The sequence below is a fragment of the Calypte anna genome, chromosome 3 (genome assembly GCF_003957555.1).
Source record: "Calypte anna isolate BGI_N300 chromosome 3, bCalAnn1_v1.p, whole genome shotgun sequence".
In the NCBI taxonomy this organism is placed as follows: domain Eukaryota; kingdom Metazoa; phylum Chordata; class Aves; order Apodiformes; family Trochilidae; genus Calypte; species Calypte anna.
The window spans coordinates 12649025-12664808 of NC_044246.1; the positions used below are offsets into that span (position 1 = coordinate 12649025).

Here is a 15784-nt window from a genome sequence, read left to right on the forward strand (position 1 = left end):
GTGTGAGGTGCTATGAGCTGTTCTGGTTCTCTTCCACCTCCCTCGGTCTCTTCTATCTCCACCTGAAAAATAAACATTGGAAAAAATGCACAGAAGGCCAGCACTGGATGAGAAGAAATACTGTATGTCTTCCATACAAAAAGTAACTAAATGGTTAACCATTTAGGAATGGTTTAGGCTGGAAATATTACTGAAGAGTAAAATCATGGCTACCTATTAAAATCATGAATGTGACACGTAAGAAGTTAAGTAGGGAAGAGCTTTTCTTTTTTTGTGGTTTTCTGTTACAAGAATTAGGAGGTATGAAATCAAGGCAGCAAGTGACTGCTCCAAAATAAGCACACACAAGTGTTTCTTTGAACTGCTCTTCACAGAATTTCTTACTAAATTATCATCCTGAAGATTTGCAGAGTTCAAAGAGAACATAGAAAAAGTAGCACAAGAAAAGCCCATCAAACTTTTAGAGCACTGTAGAATGGCTGGAATGTTCATCTTTATTCCATATTAGTGCTCACTTTTTATATAAAGCAGATATTTTGGATGAGTTTATATTTTTAGAAATTAGACTCAAATAGGTTACAAAGCCCATTCCTTAAGGCCACTTACCTTTATTCTTTTGGAAAAAAGATCTATACTTGTTATTGTCTTGACATAACTTTATTTTCTTTCAGTCTTTATCTTGGTGGACTCTAAGATGTGTGAATATTCACCAACAGTTGTTAGAGGAGAGGTCACCTGAGCTATTTACTCTTGCCCAGACCTGTATAAAACAAGGTATGTTTCTAATTACTTGGTTTATTCACTTTATTTGACATAGGCTTGTATGGCAACTGCTACTTTCTGGCCTCTAGGTGAAAATGGGAATGCACGATTGTAGGCAAAGATTTTCTTCCCCTGTGCTTCGCACTGTTAACTTATCACAAGCTCACCTTGAAGCTGTTTTGTACAGTTTTCATTCCTTAGTTAACTGAGCTCTTTTGTGCCTGAAAAGGGAATGGCCTCATTGTTTTGTGTCTTCAAGGGGGAGATAAACTTTTTTCTGTTTCCCCACCTAAATTTGCTTTGTTGCCTGTCTGCATTATATGTAGAAAAAATAGACAACATTAAAACTAAATTTCGTAGTATATGTTGGAGTTCCATAGGTGCAAAGAATGAAATCTAAATCACATTTTTAATTTCCAAATTAAATTATAGAAACTTGAGTGTTACTTTATAAATGTGTGTTGCCTTAGTGCATTAGTATTACAAGTTTTGCCTGCTTAAATACTTGTATTGAAAAGGAAAAAAATTAATTAAAATTTATTGACTAGATGGTACCGGGGAGAGATAGAGGAGTTTGTGGAGCAAACTTTCATGTTCCATAAAAGAAATACTTCATAAACATTTAAGTAAAACTTTGATCGGGGCTTGAAAAAAAACCCTCCTTCTACATTAACTTAACTGGAAAACTGTCATAATTACTAGAGAAAAAGACCTTCAAATTCAGGAGAAATTATCTTTACACTTAAGAACAATGTCTTTCAAATAGAGAAGTCAGCATGACCTAAACAGAAAGCAGCTGCAGTGATTCCCTGCTGGTTTGAGGCAGCTGTTGCTGTTTCCCATCCATGTGGCCCTGTGCCAAAAATGGTATGGGACACCAGAGGGGTGTCTCAAGTTTAGGACACCAGTGCTTTTGTGGAGCTCTGTCAGTAATAGTAATGATGTGAAGCTTTCTGCAAAGGTCCTTGAAGTCTCAAATGCCTGAACTTAGCCAGGTTTGGGATTAGCACTGTAAGTAAGCCATACTGAAATGAGGAGTGGTTAGACCCCTTCTTGCTGTAACACCTCAGTTCATTATAGTAGTATGTATGGTTTTAGAACAAGCAATTCATCAAGTTCAGATCACTGAAGCTTGTTAGCTATAGGAAATAAGGAAGTAGTGTAGAATTATAGACTATTACCTGTCCTTTTTCTTAGAAATTGAATTGGAGTAATTCAATTAGAAAGTTGGATTTTTATGCACTTTCCACACGCTGTACCTGCACGTTCAGTATCTTGTAGTCTTTGTTGCACTGACAACAGTCCTGCAGGATTTCCTGACTCAAAATATTACTGAGAGTTTGCCCAGATCTATGTTTGCATTTGTATAAAAGCCTCAGTGTGTTATTGTGCTAATAATACCTCATGGAAAACCTCATGTTATTTTTTCCTTATGTAAATAGGATTTTTGTCCTTTGGGAAACCAACATAGTGGCTTTGGATACCTGAAATAAAGCAAGTAGAGATGGCAGATGTGCTAAATTGTTTACTCATTTTATTTTTTTCTGTTCTTTTTACAAATAGCCAAAGCTTTTCTTTTAGAAAAGCAGTTGTTTCATGGTCCTGTGGACATTATTCTCTTTTTGAAAAAGAGAATGTGTTACATGATAAATATAAGCAAATACATTAAAACCTCAGATTGTTTCTTTATGTAGAGTGTATGTCACTGAAGTGTAAACATTTCCTGACAAAATAAAGAAATATATATAAGAAATGCAAGTGCTTCTCTATTCTATTCTAGAAGTATTTGCTGCTAATGATTTCAGTTTCATTTACAAAGCTATTTTTTCCTGTTCACATTGAGAACATGATCTTCCACTCAGCAAATGGGCAATTAAAAAAAAACACAACAAACCACCAAAAAACAACAAAGCTATCACAACAAAACCACACAAAACAAACAAAAAACCCCGCCAACCTTAAAAAAACCCACGTCCCCATTCAATGCTCAATCTGCTGGTGAAACTTTCTCACTTGAAGCCTGCTTCTTAGGTGGAGGGTATTATCTCAGTGTTCTATATTGAGCCCCATGTTCTTCAGCATCTCCAAGAGAATTAGAGTTGTTTATTTCCTGCAAAAGTAGTGTGTCCCAATTCAGCTTTACTGTGGACTATAAGCAGGTATTAAGCTTCTGTTTTTTCTAGTAGTAGTCCTTACATACAAAACTTGAAAAAGTGCTTTAGACAGCGCATATCATTCCTGCACCAACTGTGGATTTTGACATGTGTGGAGGTGCAGAGAATATCATAACAGATTTTCCTTGAATTTTAAATGTGTTTTTTTTAATATAATTTTCCTGAACTGCATTCTTACAGCTTTTCTTTTTCTTAATTTGCAGTGACAGAAGCAGAAACTTTGTTTACAGATGGTGAAAGCTGGCACCTAGCTGTTCAGTTTCATCTTGAGTGTGCCTATATGTTTTTGTATTACTATGAGTATAAAAAAGCTAAGCAATGTTTCAATACAGCTAAAGACATAATCAAACTTCAGATTAATCTGACAGGTAAGTTTTTCTTTTACAGTCTGTGGGGGATGGCTGGTTGGACAAACAATCCTACAGCTTGTTGAGATTTTTGTTACACATCCAAGTAAAAAGACCTGTATTTTGAATAAGCTTTACAAGGTTAGCAGGCAAGACTTATTTGCCTTCTAAGAATTAGTATAGCTTGGAAAAGGAAATATGCTGTCTAGTTACAATATTATCCCTAGTATGGGTATCTGAGCAGCTGTGGTATTATGATCCTTGTCATGTTTCATATCAAATTTCTAGGTGCAGTTCTCTCTCTTGTGAGACTCCTGAAACTCTAGCTAGTATCATGATGAATATTTTTTGTTTGCTTGTTTGGAGACACTTATGAAGAATTCTGCAGAATGATTTGATGCAGTCTTTCTCCTTTTAAGCCTACATGTGCTACATGTAAATAGCATTTTAAAGTTACTGTCAAGACTGCTTTTCTCACAGGAAATAAGTAGAAAAATAAAATTTCAGATTAACTGAAAAATCAAGGTTTCAATCACTACAGAGAGTTTATAGTTATCCATTAAGAAACTATTCTAGCAACTTCATTTCAAATTACACGTGTAAGATGTGGTCCTGCTATATGATCCAAATGACATAAAATGCACCTTTTCTTTGTGAGAATTCTTGAACAGACTGAGTAGAAATGCAAAAAACCTTTATATAGCTTTTCTATATTATTAGTGGAAAGTACTTAGGAACCAAACAGTCTCCTTACCTTACAGTACTGTATGTCACAAAGCTTGCTGTTCCTTTATATTTAGATAGGAGCTGCAGCTATCCCTGTTAATATCCTGAGTCAGTTTAATAATTTTATCTATAAATCAGAAAACAAACAAACCCCCACAAAACCCAACAACTTTTGAGGAGCTCAGTGCTCATTCTTTAAAGGTTTTAAAGGTTTATTTTGTAAAATCTGCAATGAAAATGTTGTGGCACAGTGTTTTTGCATAACTCTAAGTACTATAACTTATACGTTGTATTCATTGGTATCTGTCACATAGGAGTAATCTCCATATGTTTGTTTGAAAGAATTCCATGTATTTTGATTGAGTCTGCCCTTTTTTTTGATGCACAACATATGCTGTATGTGTGATGTTTTCCATGTGTGGCATGTGCTGCAAATTTGATATTATAAGGTAGTTTTTTGTGTTTTTAATCAAAAACATAAGTGATAGTCGAGCTATAAAAATTTAATTAACTAAGAACAAGTAAAATCACAGTGGCTGGTGGCTATTCACTGATATGCCTCAATTGGCAGCTACATGGTAGTTGTTGTTTTTCCCTTTAAAGGATATCTTTAGATCTTGAATGAATAATTTCCTTAAATCTAATATAGAAAGAAGCCTCTTTTTTGAGGGGAATCTGGATGAAGTGGAATTATTTGTATTTTTTATCACTTTACTAAGAGTTGAGTCCCAGATATTGTGAAACTCCTACAAGTTCTGTGGTTTGTCTCCATAAATCTATTAGAATACTTATGAATGATGTTTAACCTGAAGGCAGCTGAATTGAACATGTGGGAATTGTTGGCATTCTAGACAAATTCATTTGACATGCATGTTTGAGCTAAATGGAAGGAATGTTACATCATCAAAAAAGACTTTGCTTTAATGTAAAAATTCAACCTTTAGCAAAGATGTTTATAAGGCTTTTGGAAGGCATTTCCATTTTAGGAAAGCATTCTAGGATGTTTTTATTCTCTAATGGTTGTAATCTGAATTAGTTGAACATTTTATTATGACGTGGAGATGTATGCTGTTCTAAAAGAGAGAATTTAGAACCAATATTTTCCTAAGTGATTTTAGAAATCTGAATAAATCATACTTGTTTTGGCTCATGTATTTCTTAAAGTCCTATTTGTTTGTTCTGTGTTCATTATTTATTTTAAAGTATCCTTATGTCCCTTGCAGTGAGTCACAACTGCCAATAACTCCACAAAAACAATTTCCAGTATAAGACTGGTCCATCTTGCATATAAGTGAAGGGTAGTAATAAAAAATTAATATAAAATCAACAGATCTAGAGGATGAATAATGCTCAACTCGGAGAACTGTGTCTTGTCTGCTTATTGTTTTCATGACCAGTAGTGCACCCCTTGGAACTTTCAATACGAAATAGAAAGTCTCTGCATAGATTCCCTCTATTTTGAGGATGGTATAAAGCAAGATCATTTCCCCCTCAACTTAAACACGATATATGTTTTCCAAATTAAAATTATTATGTATTGTCCCTGTAATAACAAGGATTCTTCACTTAAAAAAATATAGTCAGCATATGGGTGCATCTTGGAACATAACCAAATCACACTTTCCCAATGGTACCAAGAAAATGTATTGGTAATCAGCATAACTTTGCAAGTGTTTTATTCAGCTGTTTAAGCAGTAAGTCAGAATAGGAAGTGAATTACAAAATAGTGATTTTCAAGCATTGTTAAAATAGAGTGAGTGCTAGTGCATAAAATTAATATGACTTGTTGCCCAACATTTCTTTCTGTGTATTTCTGTCTTCTCTGGAGGGTGCCTTGTGATTTTAAGGTGATATTTTTAGAATCTTTTTCTTCATAAACTCTTAGCACAGGGCTCTCCCACTAAAAGGGGTAGTTGGCAAAAAAGGAGAAATCGGTTTCATTTCTGGCTTCCCTACTGCTCTTTTTTCACTTCCAGGAATAGAAGGGATTGACTGCTGTGTCAGTACCTGACCAGGTTTTTCTTACTGACAATTGTCTCATCCTCAGCCTTTATGATATGAGCAGTCAATCATCTTTACCTCATTTCACACCCTGCAAAATTTTCATAGTGTTAGTGAAATTAAGAGCTTTAGTTGATAATAGTGGGTTCTGCAAAAGGAAAAATCATAGAATCATAGAATCATAGAATAGGCTGGGTTGGAAGGGACCTCAGAGATCATCGAGTCCAACCCTTGATCAGCTACCGCCACAGTCACTAGACCATGGCACTGAGTGCCATATCGAGTCGCTTTTTAAATGTCTCCAGGGACGAAGAGTCCACCACCTCCCCAGGCAGCCCGTTCCAATGTCTGATCACCCTTTCTGTGAAAAAATTCTTTCTAATAGCCAATCTGAACTTCCCCCGGCACAATTTAAGACCATGCCCTCTTGTCTTTTTGAGAGTTGCCTGGGAAAAGAGACCAACCCCTGCCTGGCTCCATCCTCCTTTCAGGTAGTTGTAGAGAGCAATGAGGTCTCCCCTGAGCCTCCTCTTCCTCAGGCTGAACAGCCCCAGCTCCCTCAGCCTCTCCTCATAGGATCTGTGTTCGAGTCCCTTCACCAGCCTGGTTGCCCTCCTTTGGACCTGTTCAAGGACCTCAATATCCTTCCTGAACTGAGGGGTCCAGAACTGAACACAGTACTCAAGGTGTGGCCTTACCAGGGCTGAGTATAGGGGCAGAATCACCTCCTTGGACCTGCTGGTGACGCTGTTTCTGATACATGCCAGGATGCCATTGGCCTTCTTGGCCACCTGGGCACACTGCTGGCTCATGTTCAGCTTCCTGTCAATCCAGACTCCCAGGTCCCTTTCTGCCTGGCTGCTCTCCAACCACTCTGTCCCCAGCTTGTAGCGCTGCATAGGGTTGTTGTGGCCAAAGTGGAGGACCCGGCACTTGGCCTTGTTGAAGCTCATCCCATTGGAGTCAGCCCATCTCTCCAGTCTGTCCAGGTCCCTCTGCAGAGCCCTCCTGCCTTCCAGCTGATCAACACTTCTCCCCAGCTTGGTGTCATCGGCAAACTTGCTGATGATGGACTCAATCCCCTCATCCAAGTCATCAATGAAGATATTGAACAGGACTGGGCCCAGTACTGATCCCTGGGGGACACCGCTGGTGACCGGCCGCCAACTGGAAGCAGCCCCATTCAGCACCACTCTCTGGGCCCGGCCCTCCAGCCAGTTCCTAACCCAGTGCAGAGTACGCTTGTCCAAGCTGTGGGCAGCCAGCTTTCTCAGGAGGATGCTGTGGGAGACGGTGTCGAAGGCCTTGCTGAAGTCCAGATAGACCACATCCACAGCCTTCCCCTCATCCACCAGGCGGGTCACCTGATCATAAAAGGAGATCAGGTTGGTCAGACAGGACCTGCCCTTCCTAAACCCATGCTGGCTGGGTCTGATCCCCTGTCCATCCTGCAGGTGCTGTGTGATTGCCCCCAGGATGATCTGCTCCATAACTCTGCCAGGCACTGAGGTCAGGCTGACAGGCCTGTAGTTTCCCGGGTCTTCCTTCCGGCCCTTCTTGTGGATTGGCGTGACATTCGCCAATGGATCAGCATTCAGTCTTCTGTTGCTCCTATTTGACTTTGACAGTTCACATTATCTGAGCATTGTATCATATTAATACTAAGTAAGCAAACATCAAAATTATATAGAGTAATTTTTAGCTCCATTTTGCACTGGTTAGGATTCTGTTGTTTGTTCTGTGATTTTGCAGGTTCCTACCAGAGGAAGGACAGACATATTTTTCTTTTCAATTTGCTGTAAATGTCAATTGCCACCTTAAAGGCTAGTAAAAATTTTCTGAGGGTACAACGAAGAACTGAGGAATCAATGCTGAGAGGAATTTCACATCGTATTACACATTGACAAATTCAGTAGACAGCCTTCAGTGCTTTGCTCTTTTAATCTCTCCCATGTTACTTTTTACATCGTTTTACATGCCATATTCTGGTAATGTCATGTCTGTGATCCTTTGTGGAAAAGGATCTATGAAGGACCTTTGTCTTCAAATAAAGATTTTAAATATTCAGTGTTGTGGTCTGTAAGATATAGGGTTTTCATGTCTTCATGTTGTCATGACCTTCTAGCAGACAAAGGGAATAATTATGGTTTATTGTTTGGGAATAAGTAGGAAACTGTTGGAACTAGATGACTGAGTATTTGAGAGGTAATTTGGTGGGTAATGGGGAATGTACATGAAAGTAGCTTTGCAAGACCTATATATCTGTGCTTGTATATTTGTAATACACATTTCTTTGTATGTCACAGGTAGCAGTGAGAACACACATAGTTGACTGCAAAAAGATCAAAGCAGAATTAAGCCACTTACAGATTTCATAGGTTAATTCTCAGTGTGTGTTTTATGTTGTTTTTCTGTAAGCAACTTTTTAGTATATGATGGGATTACTGGTCCTAGTGTTCATTAATATAAACTTACATTGATTTTCTCTAGGTGCTTTGGGGAAGAGAACGCGATTTCAGGAAAAATATGTTGCACAGCTTATTTTGGATGTCCAAAGAACAGACGAATTCCTCCTTCCTCACAGTGAACTAAGTCCGGCTCCAACGCCTCTTGAAAACCTAACAATGGTATGTATTTGAGAAGAAATGCTTTTATTTTTAAAATGAAAATGTTCTGGAGCTTTTCTTGGGTATCATCAAGCTAAAAGTGTGTGGCATCTAATAGAAATTCATATAAGATTTCTGAAGGCTTTTGGAAGACGTGGGGCAGTTGTTTGAATAATATTAATGGACATGGGGTAAAACAGCATAAGACTGCAAGATAGATGTTGCTACTCAGCTAAGGAATTGAACTGTACTGGAAGAAGGTGTGCTTTACTTAGTCGCTGCTTATTTCAAAAGAAATCCATATATTTCCAGGGGTACATGGTTGCTAGCATGAAAAACTGCATGTTAGGAAAGCATTTAACACTAATCTGTGTCAGCTTGTCTGTATATACATGTAACAGAGGAGGAAATTGTTGATAATAATATGGGCAACAACTTGAAAAAGAAAATCCCTGTCAGCCCTTATTTAAGTAGAAAATCAATATTCAGGTAATCTTCAAGTTTCTCTAAATGCCCTTCCTCCTGCATGACAACTGGTATACTTGTAGCAAAAGTGGTCTGGATGATTCTTCCTTCTGCTGGATTGGTCAGTTAGTTATTCTGTCATAATCATGGTAAATTAGTTTCCATTCTGACATTTTCTGATGTTGGTATTGTCCTTTTTCACACACATCTGTTTTTTTTTTCATAATTTGATGGAACAAATTTCTCTGCAACTTTTTATATCTATTTTAAAATACTTTTTCCTCCTACAGAATTATGATTTAAATGATGATACGGTGCTTAATGAGATAAAATTAGCAGATGCTGACCAGTACCAGGTCCCTGATTTGTGTGCAGAAGAGCTTGCTGTAATCCTTGGGCTATGGTAAGTTAGGTCATGGTTACTTAAAAAAAAATACTAAATAAATCATACTTTTAAAAATCCCTGCATGAACCATTTTAATAATGAAATAATGAATTGCTGAGCTGATAGGACTTGTTTTCCTTCCACATCATATAGGCTGCTGTGTTGTAGAAATTTTAGTAGAGTGTCCAGTGGCTGCTTATTAATTAACCTTTTCCTATTTCTCAAGGATCATACCAGGTAAATAGTGTCTCATATAGTAGAGGTACCTCAGTCAATGACTTTGCACCAGTAAGGAAAGCATCAGGAAGACTAACTTTTATTATATAGTAATATAGTGGATAACCATGTACAGCTTACACAGTGAGCTGTAGAAGGATACTTGAATCAAGTGTGTAAGCACTAAATAGCATTACGACTAAAGGATTTTTAACAGAATCATGAAAGATGAACTTTTAAATCTATTAAAAAATAGGAAAAAAAAAAAATCCCTATATGCTTATTGGCAATGGAAGCATCATGGGAAACTTGGGTAGGTGAAACAAAAACATTCAGCTCCTTGAAATTTGACAGTCTAATCTTAGTTGTCTGTCTGTTCTTTATTTAATGGAGAGGGCAAATACAGAGTGTGATTCATCTCACTTCAGGAATTTATTTTACAATGGATTGAATTACTCCCTACATTTATCTGTATTTTGCATGGATGCTGAAGGAATTTTAGACAGTTAGCACAAGGCAGCAGCGGTAGACAACTGGTTTCATCTCTTTTTATAGGGAAGAACATTCTCTTTTCCAAACCATTGAGATGGAAAAGGTTATGTTAAACTAACTGTGAAAGGCCAGAGCTTACACATTGTCCTATGGGAAAAAAAAAACCTTCAACATAAAATCTTGGACAGCATTAAAGTTGATAAGGTTTTTCTGTTAAATACTTTTTGGCACTCTGGCTCGTCTTTACAGGCATATAATGTAAATTATAATTATTTTTTTTTAAACAATCCAGTACAGCATAGTGATCTCACTATGGTCAGTTTATGGCTGTTTAAACTCTTTGCTGCAAAATATATTGCTGTACATCCAGCTGTGTGATTCCACTGGGAAATGAACTTCCTGTCTTGCTATTCAGAATGCTCAGAATAGAAGACAGTAATAACTTGAAAGGTTTTTATGAGTACTTCCCAAATTTTACAAAATTATCATTTTGTTTGGTGTGTCCATTTTTCATTTAAAAGATTAACACACCTGCTAAAACGACTTCTTAGTCTTGTTGACTTCTTAGTATCCCGCCTCTTGGCGTATGACATCTTTTGCAGCTTTTTAATTTGAGAAAGATTCTTCTCTCATGTAATTCTTTCTGTTACCCAAGGGGTAAGAGAAAAGGTGGGAATTTTACTGTGTTCTTTAATAATAAATACTAATGCAATTAATTTGTATAAGTTCTCTTCAGTGGCTCTTCTACTGTCATTTTGCTGTCATTTTGTTCTTTTTCTATTGGAAGGGAAGAGTTGATGCTGATTTTTTACTCTTTTGCTTAGTTGCTCCTTAAGCATTTCTTGGACTCTGTAATTATATTTTTAAATAATTTCATTATTAATGGTTAGTCTTCCAAAGTTTTTTATCCTTTTTGTATTCTGCTTTTTAATACATCTCCAGCTACTTGAAGACCACTGGCAGTTTTATAGCTTGTTTCAGTGTTAACATTTGTTAACTTTCCAAATCAGTTCTTGAAACAGAAGTATTTACTCATAATCCAAAAAGTAATAGTTTGGAATGATTGCTGTTAATCCCACTGTTAAGAAGATTATAGCTAATTAAGTCCCAAACTATATAGCTAGGTAGTTAAACTGGATCCCTTATTCATTAGACTGCCAGTGTACCTCTGAGTAATCAGATTAAAATCCTGGTTGTAAATTGTAAATTATAGGCAATCAGCTCTTGCTGACTTACTAGAAAATACTTATTTTGTTCTACAAAGTAGTTCTTACTCTTAAGGTTCTGGCTTAGTGTTTTAGATGTCTTAAGACTGCCTTGTTTCTCTTTGCTTTCTTTTCCTCTTCTGTTTCATTGAGCTCCATAAGACAAGGTTCAAGAGTGGACGGGAAACATTTTGCTGAGTTGGATGATGTGGTGATTAGTGACTTCTCTTCATATTGTTGTGAAAAGATGCCTATTATAGATCCTACAGCAGCAGATCCTAAATTCCACTCTGATTTCAACTGCTGAAATTCTCTAGGATAAATGTATAAACCTGTCCTTGAAATCAGAACATATTTGGGGAATAGCATGAAATATTTGGGAGGTACTCTTACAAGAACTAACACGGTTGTTAAAATTGCTTTAAACCAAACTACAATTCTAATCTAGGTTCTGATTTAAAGTACAGTTTTAAATTTGATTTGATTCCGTATGGGAAATCATTAAAACAATTTCATTTTTCTCTTTATCTTTCAATGTTTGCATTACTGTACTTATGTGTCTCAAAGCATTGTACATGGATATGGCAGAAATGGAAATTAGAGACCTATTTTAGCACTGCTTTGATCTAGAAGAACTGCATCCACATGCTTCAAAAATCTGTGACAACAATCTGTCTGGAATAAGGAGAGGATTAATCCTTTCTGCTTGAATTACTGTATGTTTAGGAGGCTGCAAAATAAGTTCCAATTTTGTCAAAATTTAATTGTCTCTTGGTTTACCCATACTTTTCAAAAGCTATGCTCATGTCACTTAATGCTTCAAAAATATTTGAAGTTTTCTTGGTGTTGTTTTTACTCTCCCCCTCCTTCCTGCCCCATCCCCAGATAAACTTTGTTATTTTTCACCTGAAGTCAGATTACTATTAGTGACTACTGTTTAGTCACTTTAGTTGACTACCTCAAGAAGTCTGTAAGTGTTTCTGCCAACTTTGGACAAGGAAAGAAGTAACTGAAGCAGACAAATTCTTTATTACTTTGCCATTTTCAGGAAACATTTTCTCAAGGAAGGAAAAAAAACCTCAGTGATATCTGTGATAGACTCATTTCCCAGCAGTATTGTCTAAAACTTTAAAAAATGCTGACCAATAACATTGGGGTTTTTTGTCTGTGTGAAGATGCATTACTGTAATAGCTCATTAACATACAAATTGTCATCGACAAAAAAATATTTATTTTTCAGCTTTCTGATCATGTTCTTCCCAACAGTAATATGAAAGTCTTTCATATAAAAATTCTGATCAGTGGTACCCATCCTCTGTCACCCAACTTTCTCCCCCCCCCCCCCCCCCCCCCCCCCCCCCCCCCCCCCCCCCCCCCCCCCCCCCCCCCCAGTTTTATTTTTATTGTGTGCCTGTATTGTTAAAGGATAAAACTAGCTGGTTGATTAACCACAGGACTGTTACTATCAAAGGAGTGAAAAAATGCTTTTCATGAAACTTTGAACCTTATATACTGTAGCTGTTTAGTTTCAGTTCGGGTTTGAACAATCTGCTTATTTTATGTCAATACACATAGATATTTGCACGTGCACATGATTCTCTCAATAGTTTTTAAAAATATGTACATTTTACTCTTTTTACTTACATTGCTATGAATAATTAGCTTTAAACCTGCTATGCTTGTAGATTCTTTATTATATAACTTAGATGTCATCCTTTTAATAAATTGAGAGTGCAGCTCTTATTTTCTGTGTTAGCTTTCTTTAAAAAAAAACCAAAGCAAGAAGTCACTACACACACTGACAGTTTTGTTTACTTCAGTGGAGTTTTGTAGTATCATCATCATCATCATTGCCCCTAACCCCCAGAAATTGTGTGGGAATTTTTATGAGAAAGCAACAAGAAAAGCACTTTTAAGGTTAGATCTAAGTTCCAAAAGAAGAGGTGAAAAGAATATCCTAATCTCCTAGTAGAAATAGAAAATTGAATCTCAGAAAGGGGTGTAAGTATGCTTTTGCTCTTTATCTCAGCCTACCTGTATTTTGCTGCAATCCTCAGTACAAACGTCATTTGCATTGTCAGAGTAGTTTGTTTCAAACTCGTACCTTCATATCCCAAATGTTTCATTTCTACTCTTTCTAGGATGTTGTCCTAGTGTGATGAATATTGATGTTTCCTAAAGAATGACCATTTTAGCAATGCTGAAGGAGAGAACTTTCTTTTTCTTTTGGGGTTTTTTTGGTTGCCTGGTTGGTTGGCTGTTTTTTTTTTTATATTTCACTCAGTTCCTCCATATAATTGGGAGTGGAATGTGGAAGAGACTCATGCCATGAGCAAAGAGGCTTGGCACTCTGCTGCACAGATAGTTAGCTGTTTCTTTTTGTGATAAAGAGATAGGAGTACTTCCATGGCATCAATTTTATTTTTTCCTGTCTTGAATGCTTTGCTGCTTACTCTTAGAATTCTTCTATTATATCTTAATGCTTTATCATGTCTTTTATTTAGAGGTAAAAACAAAATACATCAGGCACTCGGGCCTTTTGTCACAGCCTACAGATAAACAAGTGATGGGAAGAGATAACTTAAAAGTAAAAACCAATATAGTACAGAAAAAAATTCAAAATACATTGTTGCTACACCTTGCTAAAATTTACCAAAAGAAAATCAGTGTGGTTTACCTTTTCTACCTTCATCATTTTAGACTAGAAGCACCAGAAGGCAGAGAAATGTACTGTACTGAAAAGCAGATTCTTAATTCATTTGGGGTATTCAGTAACTTTGTAAATAAATGTCAATTTACTGCACTTCTCAAACTGTTTTCTCTATCTACTTTCAACTGTCATAGCTTATGTATAACCTCATTAAGTATACTCAAGTATGAAGACAGTGCAAATGCATTAGGGAGACACATCTTTTAGTTGTTCCGTAGAGCCTAAAGTATGTTCTGGACAGAGCATAAATACTACATTTGTTATTCTTTAGGAAGAAAAATTAAATTAGATTATTTTTCTTAAAACTAATATTAAGGGTAAAAAAAAAAACTTAGAAAAAGAAAAATCCTTTTGTATTCTACGGGAGGTATTTGGAATAGGATGGCAAGAGAAATCAGCATCATGATACCCAGTAACAGTCACAATGTAGAGATAATTCTTAAAGTACAGTGTAAAAAGTCATCTTATTTCTAGCTTCTGGTAAGAAATAGACTCTCATTTCCTTTTTTATCAAAATATAAGGTTGAAAAATGTAAACTCAGTATCTTAAAATGAAAGTTTAGTAAAATTGAGGTTGAAAGGGACCTCCAGAGATCATGTGGTCCAACTGCCAAGCTTAAAACAGTCAACAAGAGCAGGTTTTTTATGGCTATGTCCAGATTGTCTTTGAGATGAAGACACCACACCCTTGCATTAATGAAGGTTTTGGGTACTTTTTTAAAATGGAATTTTCTGTATTTCAGTTTGTGCTCATTTTTTCTTTCTTGTCCTTTCATTGGCCACTGCTGAGAGGAGTCTTGTTCTGTCCTGTTTGCTCCCTGCCATCAGATATTTGAACACATCAATCAGGTCGCCCTGAGCCTTTATTTCTCCAGGTTAAACCATTCCAGGTTTCTCACCCCCTCCTTGTATGACAAATGCTCCACTGTCTTAACCATTTGTGCAGCCCTTTGCTTGGCTTGTTTCAGTCTTTCCACATCTCTCCAACCGAGGAGCCCAGAGCTAGTGACAGCACTCCCGGTTTGGTCTTTACAATGCTGAGTTAGAGGGGAAGGATCATCTCCAATGAGCTGCTGGCAGTGCTATTGCTAATGCTGCCCAGGAGGGTTTGGTTGACTTTGCCACAAGAGCACTTCCTTCAACTTCTGCTCATTTGTATCAACACATTGCTCATGTTCAGCTTGCTTTTCATCAGGACCTTCTCTGCCACACCCATTACAAGATGATCTGCCGCCACCCTGTACTGGTACATGGGGCTATTCCTCCCTCCCCAGGTGCAGGACTTTGCATCATTTCCCATCATTAAGGTCGTTAATTAAGATGTTAAACATAATCTGATCCCTGTGACACACTGCTACTGCTTTGCTTCCAGCTGAACTTCATGTTGCTTATCATAATCTTTTGAGACTGGCAGTTCATCTGATCTTCAATCCACCATGCTGTGCATTTTTCTAGACCACATTTCAACAGTTTGTCTGTGAGAGTGTTATGGAAGACAGTGTTAAGTGCCTATCAAGCTAAAGTCCACTAATCTAGTAATTTCATCATGAAACAGTATCTGGTTAATCAAACATGATTTATTCTACCTAAATTCTACAGCATGCAGACTGTTCTGTCACATTCTTGTTCTTCATATCACAGATTGACTGAGGTTGGAAGGGACTGGTGGTGATCATCTTGTTCAGCGCCCTGCCC

The 15784-nt window shown here is 37.0% G+C and overlaps 1 protein-coding gene across 3 annotated transcripts in view; it reads left to right on the plus strand.

Moving 5' to 3' along the window:
* TTC27 (tetratricopeptide repeat domain 27) overlaps window positions 1–15784 on the plus strand; it is a 106356-nt gene that overhangs the window by 14563 nt on the left and 76009 nt on the right. For all 3 annotated transcript variants that reach the window (XM_008493966.2, XM_030447259.1, XM_030447260.1), the window contains exons 5-8: window positions 672–774; window positions 3140–3304; window positions 8501–8637; window positions 9372–9484. In XM_008493966.2, coding sequence (XP_008492188.2) covers window positions 672–774; window positions 3140–3304; window positions 8501–8637; window positions 9372–9484 — 518 coding nt within the window. The remainder of the gene's footprint in view (window positions 1–671; window positions 775–3139; window positions 3305–8500; window positions 8638–9371; window positions 9485–15784) is intronic.